The 16,375-nt window shown below is 32.9% G+C and overlaps 1 protein-coding gene across 5 annotated transcripts in view; it reads left to right on the top strand.

The window, feature by feature from the left end:
• Positions 1-16,375, top strand: part of SCN7A (sodium voltage-gated channel alpha subunit 7) — an 87,008-nt gene that overhangs the window by 27,431 nt on the left and 43,202 nt on the right. For all 5 annotated transcript variants that reach the window (XM_060302315.1, XM_060302319.1, XM_060302318.1 and 2 more), the window contains exons 3-10: positions 1,294-1,405; positions 1,910-2,000; positions 2,370-2,498; positions 3,886-3,977; positions 7,038-7,244; positions 9,444-9,513; positions 11,943-12,084; positions 15,642-15,848. In XM_060302315.1, the coding sequence (XP_060158298.1) occupies positions 1,294-1,405; positions 1,910-2,000; positions 2,370-2,498; positions 3,886-3,977; positions 7,038-7,244; positions 9,444-9,513; positions 11,943-12,084; positions 15,642-15,848 (1,050 nt within the window). The remainder of the gene's footprint in view (positions 1-1,293; positions 1,406-1,909; positions 2,001-2,369; positions 2,499-3,885; positions 3,978-7,037; positions 7,245-9,443; positions 9,514-11,942; positions 12,085-15,641; positions 15,849-16,375) is intronic.

The raw sequence follows: 16,375 nt of genomic DNA on the forward strand, positions 1-16,375 counted from the left end.
AGCATGGTTTGTTTTCCATTTAGAATAGGTATCCATAAAATATCAATGAATATATATTTGTATATATAGACAAATAGAAATACCAATGTATAGCCACATATACACTTCTGTATAATTATATATTAAATATAATATATATTTTAGTATATTATAATATATTTTATCACATTGTTTGCATTATACACTATACATTACTGTTACATAACTGTTACATTATACTCTATATAATGTTTACTATGTGTAATATAGTTATGCACACACCACAACAAATGAATTTTCCAAATGGGCATGTATATATAGTAAAAGTGCACATATGTATGTGTGTATATACTTATGTGCGTGTGTATATATATATACAGACATACACACATACATATACACTTTTACTGTGTATCCATATTTTACACACATATACATATACACACATATACATAAGTCCTTTTTAAAATGTTTCTGATTTTTCCCTTTTTTGGTTTAATATTTCTATATGCCAACATATTAGTTTTACATGATATAAACTTGTTTTAAATATGTTTATGTCGGGGCTTCCCTGGTGGCGCAGTGGTTGAGAGTTCGCCTGCCGATGCGGGGGACACGGGTTCTTGCCCCGGTTCGGGATGATCCCACATGTCGCGGAGCGGCTGGGCCCGTGAGCCATGGCCGCTGAGCCTGCGCGTCCAGAGCCTGTGCTCTGCAACGGGAGAGGCCACAACAGTGAGAGGCCCGTGTACCGCAAAAAAAAAAAAAATATATATATATATATATATATATACATATATGTTTATGTCATTGATAATTTACAAGTGGGGTTTTATACCGTAGGTAATTACTAATGATTAATGTAATGTTTGAGTGCATTCGGTCACTTTTACTACTATAATCCCATACCTTATTTGCTTCAAAATAAAATTAACTTATTTTACATTCATTGAATTTTAGTATGCTTAAATGCATACCCATGAGCCATCTGGATATAGATTTCTTTCTATTACATTAGTTTTGCAGGAAGACTTGAGGATTGGTGTGTGGCAAACAGTTTTCTTAGGTAGAACACTGTTTAAAAAAAAGTGATAGATAAGGCTAAATATAAGTAAAAATAGTTTAAAGAAAACTTTCCATTTGATTTAGTCTGTAAAAGGATATCAAAATGTAAGAAGTATAACTGTTAGACTTCATGACAAATGATCATTGGCAATATGCTTCATAATTGATGAGATCATAATTTCTCAGTTCTAATTTCAGTTGATGTTCTTTATTTTCATTTCACTTGATGTTCTTCTTTTCCTCTTACAGACTTTCATAGTATTAAATAAAAAGAGAACAGTATTCAGATTCAGTGCCACCTGGTGTACATTGTCTCCTTTCAATTCAGTTAGAAGAACAGCCATTAAGATTTTGGTACATCCATATCCTTTTCTGTTGGTTTTAAACTGTACTAATATCAAATGCAACTATTCTATTCAGATATTGCTGCAGTCTTTTTCTCTTTTTAATTTTCATTTTAGGTCATACTGAAATCTTGATTATAACTGCACTGTGTTCCATATTTGAAAGTACATTTAAAATATATTTTCTAGGGACTTTCCTGGTGGTCCAGCAGTTAAGACTCCGCACTTCCACTGCAGGGGGCTCGGGTTCGATCCCTGGTCAGGGAACTAAGATCCCACATGCCTCGTGGCCAAAAAAAAATGTATATATATATATATATATAGTTTTCTTTTCTAGTACACACAACAGTAGTAAATGTTAACAAATCTTAGTAATCCTCATTGTTTTCAATATGAGGAGTATATTTTTTTGACATTTGAGAAACTATGTGATCTCATATGTGTAAATACATATAAACAGATTATAGAAACATGTATTTCCAATATTATTTTTATTAACATTATTCCTTGACAATAACTTACCTTTTTCCGACTGTTAATTTTAATTAGCATCCTGATTGACTGCATATTTATGTCCATGACTGATTTGCCAAAATGGGGGCCAGCATTACAGTAAGTTATATAATTTTACTATGTATAATTGCATATATGATTATATTTTATATTTAATACATTGTGTTACAGTACATTATATATTACATAATATAGCAAATTAATATTTTTAATATATAATTTACATTGTACGTAATATAATATTTATACACATTCCACAATTAATTGATAGTCAAATTTCATGGTTAATGCTGTAAGACATAGCCCACTCTAGAAGCCCTAACTAAAGCCCTGTCCTATGGTCGTCTGGTTGATTGGTTGGTTGGTTGCTTGGTTGCCAGATAATTATCCTCGACATAGTTCTTCAGAGTTGACGATGTATTAGTCTCACTTTTAATATGAAGTTATTATATGAAAACTTTTCTGCAGGAATACTTTGCTTGGAATTTATACATTTGAAATACTTGTAAAACTCATTGCAAGAGGCATCTGGGCAGGATCTTTTTATTTCTTTGGTGATCCATGGAACTGGCTCGATTTCAGTGTAACTTTGTTTGAGTGAGTATTTCTTTTAAGTTGCAAACATCTTAATACCTTGCTAAGAAAATGCTTTTCATAAAGAAACATTGAGGATGATAAAGTTTTCTGCTTGCAAAAATTCTGTGAGTAAAGAATAATTCATAAATCATAGCCATAATGAGCTCCCTCAGGCAGCTCCAACTGAACTAATCCTTAGAATATGCATTCAAAATTAAAGGAGTGGGATATTATCTCTGTAATCTACCCAAAGCAAAAACAATAGATTGAATTTTTGCATTTGAAGTGATTATTTTCAGTGAACAGAAAATCTCCTGGGAGTTTAAGAGAGGATCCTGACGTATTTGATTCTTCTCTAATCTACATTGCTTAAAAACAGTAAATATTCTAGTTATCAGAATAAGATATTTTATATGCACACATTTTTCTAGAATGATACATTAAGTTCTAATAATTTACATGTGTATTGATTTATTTAATCCTTCTACTTAGTGTACTCTATTTTATGGCTAAAGAAATTGTCACTGGCATCAAACTTCTGTTAAAATAATTTAAAATAATACTCTATTTGTGGACTTGGGGTCAATTTTTTTGAAAAAGAAATAACCTTTATAAAGAACATAATTAGTTTCTGCCATGTTGTAAGCAGTCAAAACATAGTAGCTAATATCATTGAAATTATTATCACTACTACTTCTACTATTACTATTATTATTTCTGCTCTTGCCATTGCTATTAGCTAACACTTAGGTAACACAGCTAACATTTAGCCCTTAGTATGTGCCAGATGCTTTGCCATGAACTTTACATATATTAACTTATTTAATCCCCCCAAATCCTCAGAATTAGGAAGTATTATTATCCTTACTTTACGTTTGAGGAAACTAAGGCAAGAAAGATTAAGTAATTTAAATAGTGGAGCCTGTATTTCTACATGGTCAGTCTGGCTACAGAGTCTGTATCCTTAACCACTATACACCTTTACTTCTGCTGTCATCACCATCACCATTCTCATCATCATCATCACCTCATCACCATCATTATCATCACCAGAAGTTTAAATACTTAAATTTTATTCCTTTAAAAAACTGTGGATTTCCTTATTTTTAACTATCTCTTCACCAATTAGATTCAAAGTATTTATGAACATAATATAGAGTATTTGATATAGAATTATGACTACTCAGAGTGTCAAGCTTTTATAAACTCTCATAATTTGTTTGTAGATCAATATTTACTTGGATACCTTGCACTATAGCAGTCTTTCCCTTCCAATCAATAATAAAACTGTTTGCAAAATGCAATAATGAAAGCAAGTGAAACATTTGGATATATGGTTTTAAAAATAAGTTTCAAATAGTATAAAGAGCCAATATGACTTCTAAATGACTCCAATTTAATCCCACAGGCATATATCAAGATATTCACCTCCAAACTTCATTTCAATATTTCGAATTACAAGAAATTTGAGAATTTTGAAAATTATTCCTTTAAACCAAGGTAAGAAAAGGCACTGAGTTCTTCATTTTGTTTCATGTACTTCTGTGTATTCATCTGAACACCCCTATTATTGCTTGAAGAAATGTTAAATTGAACAGTGTTTCAGATTTGGAATAAATGAATTATCTGATTTTCAAATTTATTTCAGTCACTCCTGGAACGGCAAGAAAGAAATATCACATTTTTTACTAATTTGAAATGGGTTCAATGCTTTTGATAATAAAATATAGAGCTCAATCAAAATATATTATTTTTCTATTTTTTTCTTTTTTACTTATTCTTATGTCTTAAATATGAACTTATAAAATTGTCCTTAGACTTCTGAGAGAGATAGCAGTTTAGACAGATATCTAATCTGTCCTCTTCTTTTCCTCACTGTGTCTAAAAACCAGTTGAAATGAACAAAGCAATATAAAATAAGATAAATTTCCTTTTGCTGTCAGTGCTTGGATAGGATGCATTCCACATGCCACAAAGTTTAAGAAGATTCTGCTAAATAAAGTGGAGCTGTGACCACATTGATGGAAGAAGCTGACAACTAATTTACACCTCCCATTCCGGAAAGAGTCTTAGAGAAGCCTACCAATACCTTCTGATTTGTTGTTCTGAATGAATAAAAACAATCAGCTAGGAAAACTTGACCCTGAGTTTTTTTTTGGCTTCTATGAGTCAGAGGTATTATGAAATAGTTGAACGAATAAACCCACAGGCAAGTGTGATAATACCAAAAATAAGATCTACAGGCAACTTTCATCCACTGGAACACCATGAAAAAGGCCAGATATATTGCATACTCTGTACTTGGAGAACAGGCTGGGCAAAACAGCAAAAAAAGATTGGAGAAATATGGTAATGGATGCCTAACCTTGTGGATATACTGAAAGATTAAATAGTACACATTAAACAGGTGAATTGTGTGGTTTATAAATTATATCTCTTATTTTTCTTCTAATACATTGGCAATGAGATTTTTTTTAAATGTCCTAGCTTTAGTGAAGGCCTGACTATATATTTATAGTCTCTGGTTTATGCATTGGTTCAACATCTCAACAATTTGAACGTATGAATAGATACTTAAATATGGTCATATATTTTGATACAGAAATTCCATTTCTAATGTAATACTTTAAAAAGACTTGCATATGGCAAAAAAAATTAATAGTATTGTTCCAGGTGGCAAAAGTAGCTATAAATATGTATTTCGGTATGATAGCAATTAAAATTGTATATCTACTCTAGATATCACATTTCTTTAACCACAGGAATAACTTTATTTCAACCCTATTCTATTACACTCAAGAAATCTAATCATCTGAGGAGGTTATTTAAAAAATAGATTTTCAATTCTCACAATGATATATGAAATAGGTATCACTATACCCATTTAAAAAATAATAAAACAAGCATAGAAATGTTGATAACTTGCTCAGCGTCACAGAGCTAGTATATTCTCATCCATTGTTGAGCTGAGTAACTATTAGGATCATAAATTTAAACAGACCAACAAATAAAAAAGGAGCAAGGGAAAAAGAGAAGGAAGGAAGGAGGGAACTAACGAAGGAAGGATGGAAAGAAGGAAGGAAGCAAGGGAGGAAGGAAGGCTTATAGTAGTTTCATCAATGAAATTTAATTATGGGGTTTTTGTTGTTGCATCTTCTTGTTTTCTATGTTTTCAAAATTGAGCATGTATTATTTAATAATTAGAAAAATGAATGTTCTTAAATAAATCTAGCTTTAAAGTTGAATTCTCGATTAGTAAGTATTCTGATATAAATACAGCCACATATAATCACAGTTATGTGTTATTCTCATTTCTAATCATTAAAAGTTTTTCATGTTTTACTTAATCAGCTCCAAAAATTGAGTTCTTAAAAAGTTAATGAGATAGCCACTATGGAGAACAGTATGGAGGTTCCTTAAAAAACTAAAAATAGAACTACCATATGAACCAGCAAGCCCACTACTGGGCATATACCCTGAGAAAACCATAATTCAAAAAGAGTCATGTACCACAATGTTCACTGCAGCTCTATTTACAATAGCCAGGACATGGAAGTAACCTAAGTGTCCATCAACAGATGAATGGATAAAGAAGATGTGGCACATATATACAATGGAATATTACTCAGCCATAAAAAGAAACGAAATTGAGTTATTTGTAGTGAGGTGGATGGACCTAGAGTCTGTCATACAGAGTGAAGTAAGTCAGAAAGAGAAAAACAAATACCATATGCTAACACATATATATGAAATCTAAGAAAAAAAAAATCGTCATGAAGAACCTAGGGGCAAGATGGGAATAAAGACACAGACCTGCTAGAGAATGGACTTGAGGATATGGGGAGGGGGAACGGTAAGCTGGGACAAAGTGAGAGAGTGGTATGGACATATATACACTACCAAAAGTAAAATAGATAGCTAGTGGGAAGCAGCCGCATAGCACAGGGAGATCAGCTCAGTGCTCTGTGACCACCTAGAGGGGTGGGATAGGGAGGGTGGGAGGGAGGGAGATGCAAGAGGGAAGAGATATGGGGATATATGTATATGTATAACTGATTCACTTTGTTATAAAGCAGAAACTAACACACCATTGTAAAGCAATTATACTCCAATAAAGATGTTTAAAAAAAAAGTTAATGAAAGAATGTATAGAATACCGCTATTTCAAACTATTTCTTGTTTCAACATTTGCAACCCATATTGATTTTTAACTCTACGCCTTTACCTATGCTTATAAATAATGGTGATTGGTATGAAAAGCAATAGCCAAGAGAGAAGGCCTGTTCTTTATGTAGTAAAGAGAAACAAACAAATAACTAATTTAAAAATACTAAGTTATGTCTAAATTATTGCCAGGTGTAATAAATTAGCAATCATACAGAAACCTCAAAGTTAAGGGTTTTATTCATTTTAGTCATTGGACCTAGATAATGGTGAACTAAATTATAAAACACAAAGCTATTGATTTCGATGGCATCTGCATTTGCCATGGGAGAAGTTTGCTAATCCTGCTTTACTAAGATATTTTATTTTATCGAAAACAAACCTTTCTCTTTTCAGGTCTGAAGTCTTTTGTAGGGATCCTGATCCATTGTTTGAAGAAACTCACTGGGGTCATTATCCTAACTCTCTTCTTTCTGAGCATATTTTCTCTAATTGGGATGGAGCTCTTCATGGGCAACCTGAAGCATAAATGTTTGCGATGGCCCCAAGAAAATGAAACTGAAACACTGCACAACAGAACTGGAAACACTTATTATATTCGAGGTAAAATCCCTTGCATCTATATCAAAAAAATTAAAACTTTTCTTACTGGCAAAACATTCTTCACAGAAATATTGAACATTCAATTTCAGAACAAATTTGACTTCAGAACAACCTTCATATAAATGCCATAACTATGCTCAAGTACTAATTTGGATCAGTTTCCTTTATCAGGATAATAAAGTTCCAAATCTTCAGACAGTTAAATCAGGGAAACCTAACTTTGGAATTGCTAAAACTTGCAAGTTTTATCCTTTCATAAATAAATAAATATGACCAAAGTCTTAATTGCAATTTTATCAGAGTACAATCCTCATGATACTACCTTTCTTCGATAAAGTTGTTTAAAATTTAAATGTAAGTGTACACATTATAAACTTTGGGGTGATCATATAAATCAAAAAATGACCTACAATATAGAAATTCTTACTATTGTTGTATTTCAATTGCTGCTGCTCATTTTAAATGCTTTGAGTTATACTTTGATGAATAATGAAAATATTTTAGGCTAACAGAAATAATGTCAAACAAGTATTGCTTAACCCTTATACATAAGTAATTCACATGCCTGATCACATATCTTCACCATAATCCTGCAGAGAAGACATGAATAACCCCTGTTACCAACAGGGAAACAGAAGTAAAGAGAAATTTTGTGAATGTTCTAGCATACTATAACCACTCGGTGGCAAAACTAGGATTCTAGCCAAGCTCCATCTGGCTTTAAAACCCATTCCATTTTCACCAGGCCATACTCTCTTATTAGATTTTTCCCTCATATTAAAATCATCAGCTCCTTTCTGACAGTATTTAGAAAAAACCAAAAGCATATTGTTCAACTAATAAAAATAAAATATTGTTTAACCTTAAGTAGTCCTTCTACCTTAATTTTATTTATACTTTGGATTTAATAAGTTCTAAAACAAATCTTAATAAATTTTACTCTTTGGTTTATCCCATAATATGATTATGATACAAGTAATGCAAAATTATTAGTATATATGTGAAATGTTTCCTTATTATGTAGGTCTATTTCATGGTCTTAATTCTAGTGATAAGAACAATAGGAGATGGATGTTAAATCTTAGATTCCAAATGAAATCCCCTTTAACTTCTTTGATGTTGTAATAAAAATATGCTAATTACTAAAAATTTTGCTACTTCACTGGTTATTGCTAAGAAAATAGAGTCCAAGTTCTTTTCTTTGTTAAAGTATGTATCTTATAATGAAATCATTTTAAAGATTATCACTTTCATATTTGTCCAATTCTAGTCATTCCATTTTCTCAAATAGCATGTTAGAAATTGCTGGAAATATATTTGCAAAACATTATTTAATCTAATTTCCATGTCGTAGTCCTTGTATTTAGAAGAGCACTTGGGACTGCTCAGTTCTAATGTCAAATTTCATTTGGTTTTTGACAGTCACTCAAAAGTTTTGATTAATGGCTCCTAACTATGATTTTTAAATTCTTCTAAAATTATTTTAGGTGACAAGTTATAGTGACATTTTCTGAGATTGGTGTAATTCAATTTTGTATACACACACACACACACACACACACACACACACTCACCAGGACTGATCTCATGGGTTTGATTTGTGTGATTTGAATTCAGAACCTAAAAAGCAATGCTACTAAGCATGTATGTTCCTAACCCTGGTAACTGATATCTATAAATACACAATTTACATTTTGATTGATAGCAGATAAAAATACCTGGATGAATTCTACGGGCTATGACTCAGATTAGCTCAGATTATGATTGAAACTAGGTGATATCAGGACAAGTAATTAGGCGGCACTGGACACTCATTGTAGAAAAGTAAGCTGCAAAGTGGGAAGAGAATGGAAATTAAACCCAGAGACAGAAAACTCTGGTCTTCTGTTCAGGAAGATCATCAGGAATAAATCCTGGAAGGAATAATCCTCAGTTTTCAAATAGATTAGTTTTGGGAATTTTTCTTTCAGGGTCTGGTCATACCTGGCTGGAGTAGGTGGATTGCCAGAGGTCTTTTGGCCTGTACACTGGATGCTAGGACAGCCTCCTAGATTTAAAAGAAAAGCGGGGGAGGCAGGCTCTATGCTCCTTCCTTCTCACTGTACAGAAGTATGTTCATCTGTACAGATTTAATTGGGTTTCAGATATGCTGTCCACTCAAGATTAGATATGGAATATCATTTCTTTCCTATTTTTCAGAAACAGAAAACTTTTATTATTTGGAAGGAGAAAGATATGCTCTTCTTTGTGGCAACAGAACAGATGCTGGGTAAGTGGTATTAATGTTTTCTTCTATTGTAACCAGAAGTGAGGTCTGGCTGTTCAACGCTCAAAAGCCGGTAAAAAGGCCAGGTTGGTGGAAAGGAAAGTTTGCTTTATTTTGGGTACCAGCAACCGTGAGCAGGGAGTGGGGTGGGGAGAGGGCGGAAGCCTGTGTCCAATGGCCGACTCTGACCCCACCGCCCTGACAATCAGGGAGCAAGAGCTTTTATAGATGGAGGGAGGGGGCTACAGGCAGGAACAGCGCAGCCAGCTCTGACAGACATCTTGATATTGGTCATCGGTGGTCTGACCAGCATCATTTTGATTGTTTTAAGTACAGTTAATCTTCAGTTCCAGGATCCGTTTTTTCCCATTTCCTTGAGGCCAGTTCTTGGAATTATGGCAGCTCATGTCACGGCTACAGTCTGGTCTTCATGTAGTTAACTTCTTCCACCTGGTGGGGATTTCATCCTCTATAGACAGCTCACAGGATATGGCTCAGAATATTATCTGTAGCCCTTGAAAAGGAACTAAAGGTCCTTAACTATGTTTAATGACTAAACTATTATTATTTGGTCTCCTTTGACTGTTTTCCTTTGTTTCTACTTTTTCTCACTTCTCCGATTAAACTTATTCTTTGGTTAAAGTTTTTCCACAGACAAAAGTCAGGATGAGGACATGGGAGAGCAAGGACCATAGGGTCCTGCTCCGTTTCAGTATCCCTGATCAATAGTATTTATTTAATGATTATTGCTTTTATTAATGGTTCCCATTTAATCTCATTTTACCATCAAAACCATGCTGAGAAGTGTACAATATGGAATACTATTAATCTGATTTTACAGAAAAAAGTATAATGGATAGACTAGCTAAATGGTTTATTCAAGGTCAAGAAGTTAGCAAATGGAAGAGCTGGGACTTAAATAAGAATCTGATTTTCTGTTTTCAGTGTGCCGCAGAGCTAATAGGAATTATCAAGAAAGACAATGTAATCTGTTCTTCAGCCCGAAGACTTTGAAGAAAAAAAAATTAAAGATATGATGTTATTTCACTTATTTTATGACTTGTATGTCTTTAATGAATATAATTTACATTAATCACAAGCTGATTGCTCTTAAAAACAGTACTTATAAATAATTCTTCAGTGAGATGACAAAACTCTCAAGTTTTATTGTCCTATAATTTCAGATGAAGAGATAAGAAGGTACTATGCAGTACTAAGAAGGTACACAGCAGTACTATGACTCAATTCCTTATGTTACTTCCCTAAGCCGGGATGACTTGACACCCATTTGTAAACTCAGCTCTTTCTTAGAGGCTCTGGGCACAGATTGACAAAAAAGCACATGGGAGAGGGGAACATGAGTTATGTAGTTTAGTTGTATTAAGATGATTTAGACATATTGTTGCTTACTCAACTCTTTTTGCCACCCTACTTCTGGGCTTCCTTTCTGTTTTCAAGTCCAGATTGTGATTTCATCGCATCGTTTCTGCCCCATCCCACTCAAGCTAACCCTTTCAATGGACATTCCAAATTAAATTTGACCTGAAATGCATGTTGGAGATATCTGGTCATGGATAGACAGAATCACAATGATATAGTATGTCAAGGCCAGAAGAGAAAGTCATACAGCGTTTCACCTGCAGCCATCATACTTTGCTGCATGGTAAACTATCCTAAAAGTTGGTGCTTTAAGACAAGAACAAAAATTCATTTGTTCAGATTCTGTAGGTCAGCAATTTAACAAGCCTCAACACACAAGTACTTTTTAAACCTCTGTTTGCATCACAATTGTTAACCATTAACAAGTATGCAAAACAAATCACATGGCCAAAGTTCCAATAATGTAGGAGGAACTACAGAAAGTTGTGGATGGAGGAAGCATGATTTATTGGGCCACTACTGTCATAATGGACCACAACACCCAAGCCCCAGTAGGTAAAAGTATGAAGACTCCATGAAAGGAAATGAAATAAATATTTAATCATCTTTCTACCAAACTTCCAGTTCTGCTTATAAATTATTGATAATAAAATTTTTCTCACCCTTGAATAATGGGATGTAAGGGTTTGAGATGATATCATTTAAAAATTAAACCCTAAACTACTACAGTTTTATTTTTATCAGTGTTATTTTCCGTCAGTTATACTTTCACTTTGATACTGGGTAGTAAAGAAATCTTTAACAAAAGGCTTAGCAAAAACCATTTGTGAGGCCCTGTTGTCTTTTAGTTTAATTAACACTGTTCACTTATATCAACTTAAAATCTAACTCATATGCAGCTTTTTCCGCAGGGAACTGTTTGGGAGAAGACTACTTCCTGTGGAAGAGGGAGCCCTTTATTATTCATGGGCAGATGTTATGTATTTATGATTTGACCATAATCTGAAAGTCACCTAAGAGTAAACAGTTTTTCTTTTCTGTGTCTTAATTAGTCAGTGTCCTGAAGGATATGTGTGTGTAAAAGCTGGTGTAAATCCTGATTATGGCTACACAAATTTTGACAGTTTTGGCTGGACCTTATTAGCCCTATTTCGGTTAATGATGCAGGATTACCCTGAAGCACTTTATCACCAGGTAAGAACACAGAGAATCTGCACTGCACAGAAAAATGGTGCCATGCTCCTCCTTTCTGAAATAATGATCAAATATAATACACTGTATTAAATTTTTATGTGAAGAAGAATTTGAGGACAGAAGAAAAGAGGACGAGAATAACCTAATGTCAAACTCTATCTTAAAACTGAGCCCAAGTCTGTGTTCTTATGTATGGTATTGATATCTTATTTAATCTTTGAAACAATCCTACAAGGATATAAATATGTATATGCGCTTTTTTATGAAGACCCTAAGATCAGAGCATTTAGGTAATCTCCCCAAAGTTAAAACACATGTATCTGCCAGAGATCACTATACTGCTCTGTGGTCTCAGACATTTGACATTAACTAAGTAAAGAGCATTTCTAAGTACTAATTCTTTAGACAAAAAAATTGAACCTATGAGATTACCATGTATTAAGAAATTATTTGTTGAATGCCCACAATGTACTCCTTCTCTTTAATTCTCTATTTCTTCTCATTCTCCTTTAATATTCAATCAGGCTCCAGTTGTAATAGCAGAAAGCCTGCTGTTATGAGACTTGAAATCAAAATGCTGAGAGTCCTCCTTTATAACTGATGATTTGTGTGCCATAGTGTCTCAGAAGGATATAATACGTGCTCATTAAAATAGAGATTCAATTTTTCTTTTAAGAAAAGTTCCAGTATAGTGGAATATGCAGTGTCATTTCAGCAGCATAGTTAATATCGAAGGATATTAGATAAAATAAGTAAATTACTTTAAATTCCAAAAGTATTTACAGTTGAAGAAGAGCACTCTTTTTAAACACACACACCATACTTTTTATGATTGAATAAATTATGGTGTGTGTGTATGTGTGTTTACAGGCCATTAATAATGATAAGGATAATATAATATATTTTTGGCACAAAGATTCATAATATATTATTAAATGAAAATCAAGTAAACCAAACATGCTTGTAGTATAATTATATTTCTAGTAAAAGTACATGAAAATATTACAAGTGATTTTTTTCTTTATGCAAACTATATTTTTCTAATTTTGTAAGAGTAGTTATATTGTTATTTCCCAAAATTTTGACAAGCATCAATGCCTCCACCACAACACTGTAAACTTCTTATTTCTAAAATAATCTCATCATGTTATTCTCCTTATAACAATCCTTCAGTGATTTCCAAATTTCTGTGAGATGAAGTTCAAAGTCCATATGCATTGTCCATAGTGCCCTTTAAAATCTAGTCTCAGCATTTGTTGCCAGATTCATTTCCCAAAAATATCCCAATATATACTCTCTGCTTTATTTGAGTCAAAAAGATTTGCTGTTTCCTAAATGACCTTTTCCTGTAATTTCTTGTTTCAGTGTGTACAAATTCAAGTTTCTTCCACCTTCAGTCTCATGCCTCAGATTTTTGCCTCCAAGCTATATTTCTTTTTTGACCTTTTCCCCAACCTCTTCTTTTAGAGCTGGACATATTCTACATCAGAATTCCATGGTACCCTGTAATTGCCTCAGGTAGTGCTTATTTTAATTGCTTGTTCAGCATTTCCTCCCACTAGGAGATACACTACCTAAGAAGAAGTATTTGGTCTTATTTTAATTTTTGTATTCTCAGCATCTAACACATAGAAATGTTTGATGAAGTTTTAATAAACAAAAATATAAGTAAATATTCATGGGTTATGTTACTTTATATAATAGTGAATGTCTTGCCTTTTTTTTTACAGCTTTCAAAGTGTGTTAGCTAATTTTCTTGGTAACATTGGTCTAAAGGAAATCCTCTCATACAACCAGTGAAATGAGAAATCAGTTTGGGAGTGCCCTGGTGCTGGAGTCTTACAGGACCTTCATCATTATTGTACTCTAAATTTTTATTGACTAGTGTAGATAAGGTTTGCTTTGATTTGGACTTGGTTTTTACTCTGAGCATTGCTCTACTGAACTAAACTGACTGTGACTAGGGAAATTTGGTAATTATTCCCAAAGAGTACAGCTCATGTTTTAGAGGATATCATTCTCCGTTCGTTCAACAAATATTTATTTGACCCAAGTACTCTTTGATACAGCATCAGTACGGAAATGAACAAAGCAGATTGTCAATCCTCATGGAATGGAGTTATGTTTAGCAATAGTTAACGTAATGCATACTTGCCATGAGCTAAGATCGTCTCATACATTGTTTCATTTGATTTTCATAACAAATCTATGACAAAGGGGTATAATTAGCCCCTATTTCCTGCTAAAATATAATAGAACTAGAATTTGTATACTTTTCCATTCTAATAAGATTGTATACTTTTATTCTCCATCAGCTTCATATAGGGGAAAGAGCAAAAGTTTTGAATTCAGGCATTCCCCCACAGTTATGAGATCTTTGCCTGTCTAATTTTCATCTCTTTTCTATGTGGTAAATACCACACGAACGTTTTGCCCAGAATTAATAAAATAATAACCATAAAGTATTTATTAATATACATATCCTGCAGTGTACTCCATGATATCTATTACTAACTCCTGAATATACTGTAAATGACAGCCATTTAGTAGGAAAAATATTTAACGACATCCTAAATAGCTGACTCACTGGGATAATCAAGTTTATTAAAAATACCTTTAAAGAAAAACATACTATAGATTAATAAGAAATTATTTCTGACTAAATGTTAGAAGGTCGTATTAATTTGTAAACATTCTTAACTCTGTTATATCAACACATTATTTTCTGTAAATACCTGTCTATTGATTCAAATGAATACTTAAAAATTAAAACTATTCCCATTTGTTTTCTTGAAACTGGTTCATATACTTTTAATCAATGAAGATAAATCAGTGGACTATATTTTAGATTTGTCATATCTACTTATAAATTTAAAAGTTTTCTGATATATCTTAGGTAATTATTATGAAATAAAAGCTAGTCAATGCGCAGTTTGGAAATCTACAGTTTTGTATTTTTCTATCCACAAATGACTTCATATAAGTGAATGATATAACTTTCCTTTGTGATTTGTCTAGAGGTTCGTCAACAAAGCAGGTATTCCGACAGATATAGAAATATTCCTGTTCCTCACCCCTTTGAATAGACCTGATTTTGTACCTCGTTGTGATGTTTCCATAAAGTTCAGAGGAAAGTAATCTCCAAACAGTCATTCTTTGACCTTATTACACTTCGTATAGTTAAAGATTCTACTTCAAAGTAAATAATCTTTCATATTTAGACTGTCCAGCTTTCTTTATTGAAAGATGACAGTTTTTTCCTTTCAACATGTTTACTCTGTTAATGAAGACATAAAAGTCAGTTCAGCCTGAATTAATTAAATTACTAAATTCTTCCCTGGTTTTGTACCATATATTTTGTACCTTACATATATGTCTAAATTGAAGAGCTTTCATTTATTTCTCCAGGTAGAGCCAGTACTTAAGCTGTCTTGTGATTACATTCCACTTATAACTAAATTATTTTCATAACAAAATTTCATTTTTCATTTTAAAATAACAGATTGCAGGAAGACAAATAACGTTTCCTCTCTGTCCTGTTTTCCACCTTTCCTTAGATCCTTTATGCTTCTGGGAAGGTCTACATGATATTTTTTGTTGTGATAAGTTTTTGGTTTGCCTTTTATATGGCAAGTTTGTTCTTAGGCATACTTGCTATCTCCTGTGAAGAAGAAAAGCAGAGAGCTGCTGAAAAAGCTAAGAAGATTGAGCCGGAGCTTCAGCAGGCTTTAACGGAACTTCAAGAAGGAAATAAAGCAGCAGAGGTACAGATTTTTTAAATGCTTTTTTGGAGTCAGAGTTTATCTTCTTGGAGCATATTGTCTTCTAATAGATGCTCAATATCTGTGTGTGGTACATAATAAGATCGTAAGTGATTTTAATAGGAGGGCTCACTTTTGCTACATAACATTCTTTCCTGAGTGTGGTGTGGTAAGAGTGACCAACATGTTTAAGATTTTGTTTTTGCTCCAAAATGCATACTACTACTGCTGATAAACTATGGATATATTATACATTTTTTTGAACTTGACTTCTCTTAATGCAGGTATAATTTATTAATTTAAACTTGCTTCAGACAGCACATCAGAATTAGCTTTGGAAAATTTCAGTGTTCAACTCAAAAGTGACAGTGCCTTCCATAATTTAGAAATCAGAAAGTACTAAAAGCATGGATCGAAGTATAGTACTGAAGTTGTAAAAAGAGGAAAAAATTTTACTTTATTGACTTTCTAACTCGTTCAAGAGGAAATGCACTGTGCATCCTGACCTAAGGAGTTATTTTACCTGTGGA

This window comes from Globicephala melas, chromosome 7 (assembly GCF_963455315.2).
Source record: "Globicephala melas chromosome 7, mGloMel1.2, whole genome shotgun sequence".
NCBI classification, from domain to species: Eukaryota; Metazoa; Chordata; class Mammalia; order Artiodactyla; family Delphinidae; genus Globicephala; species Globicephala melas.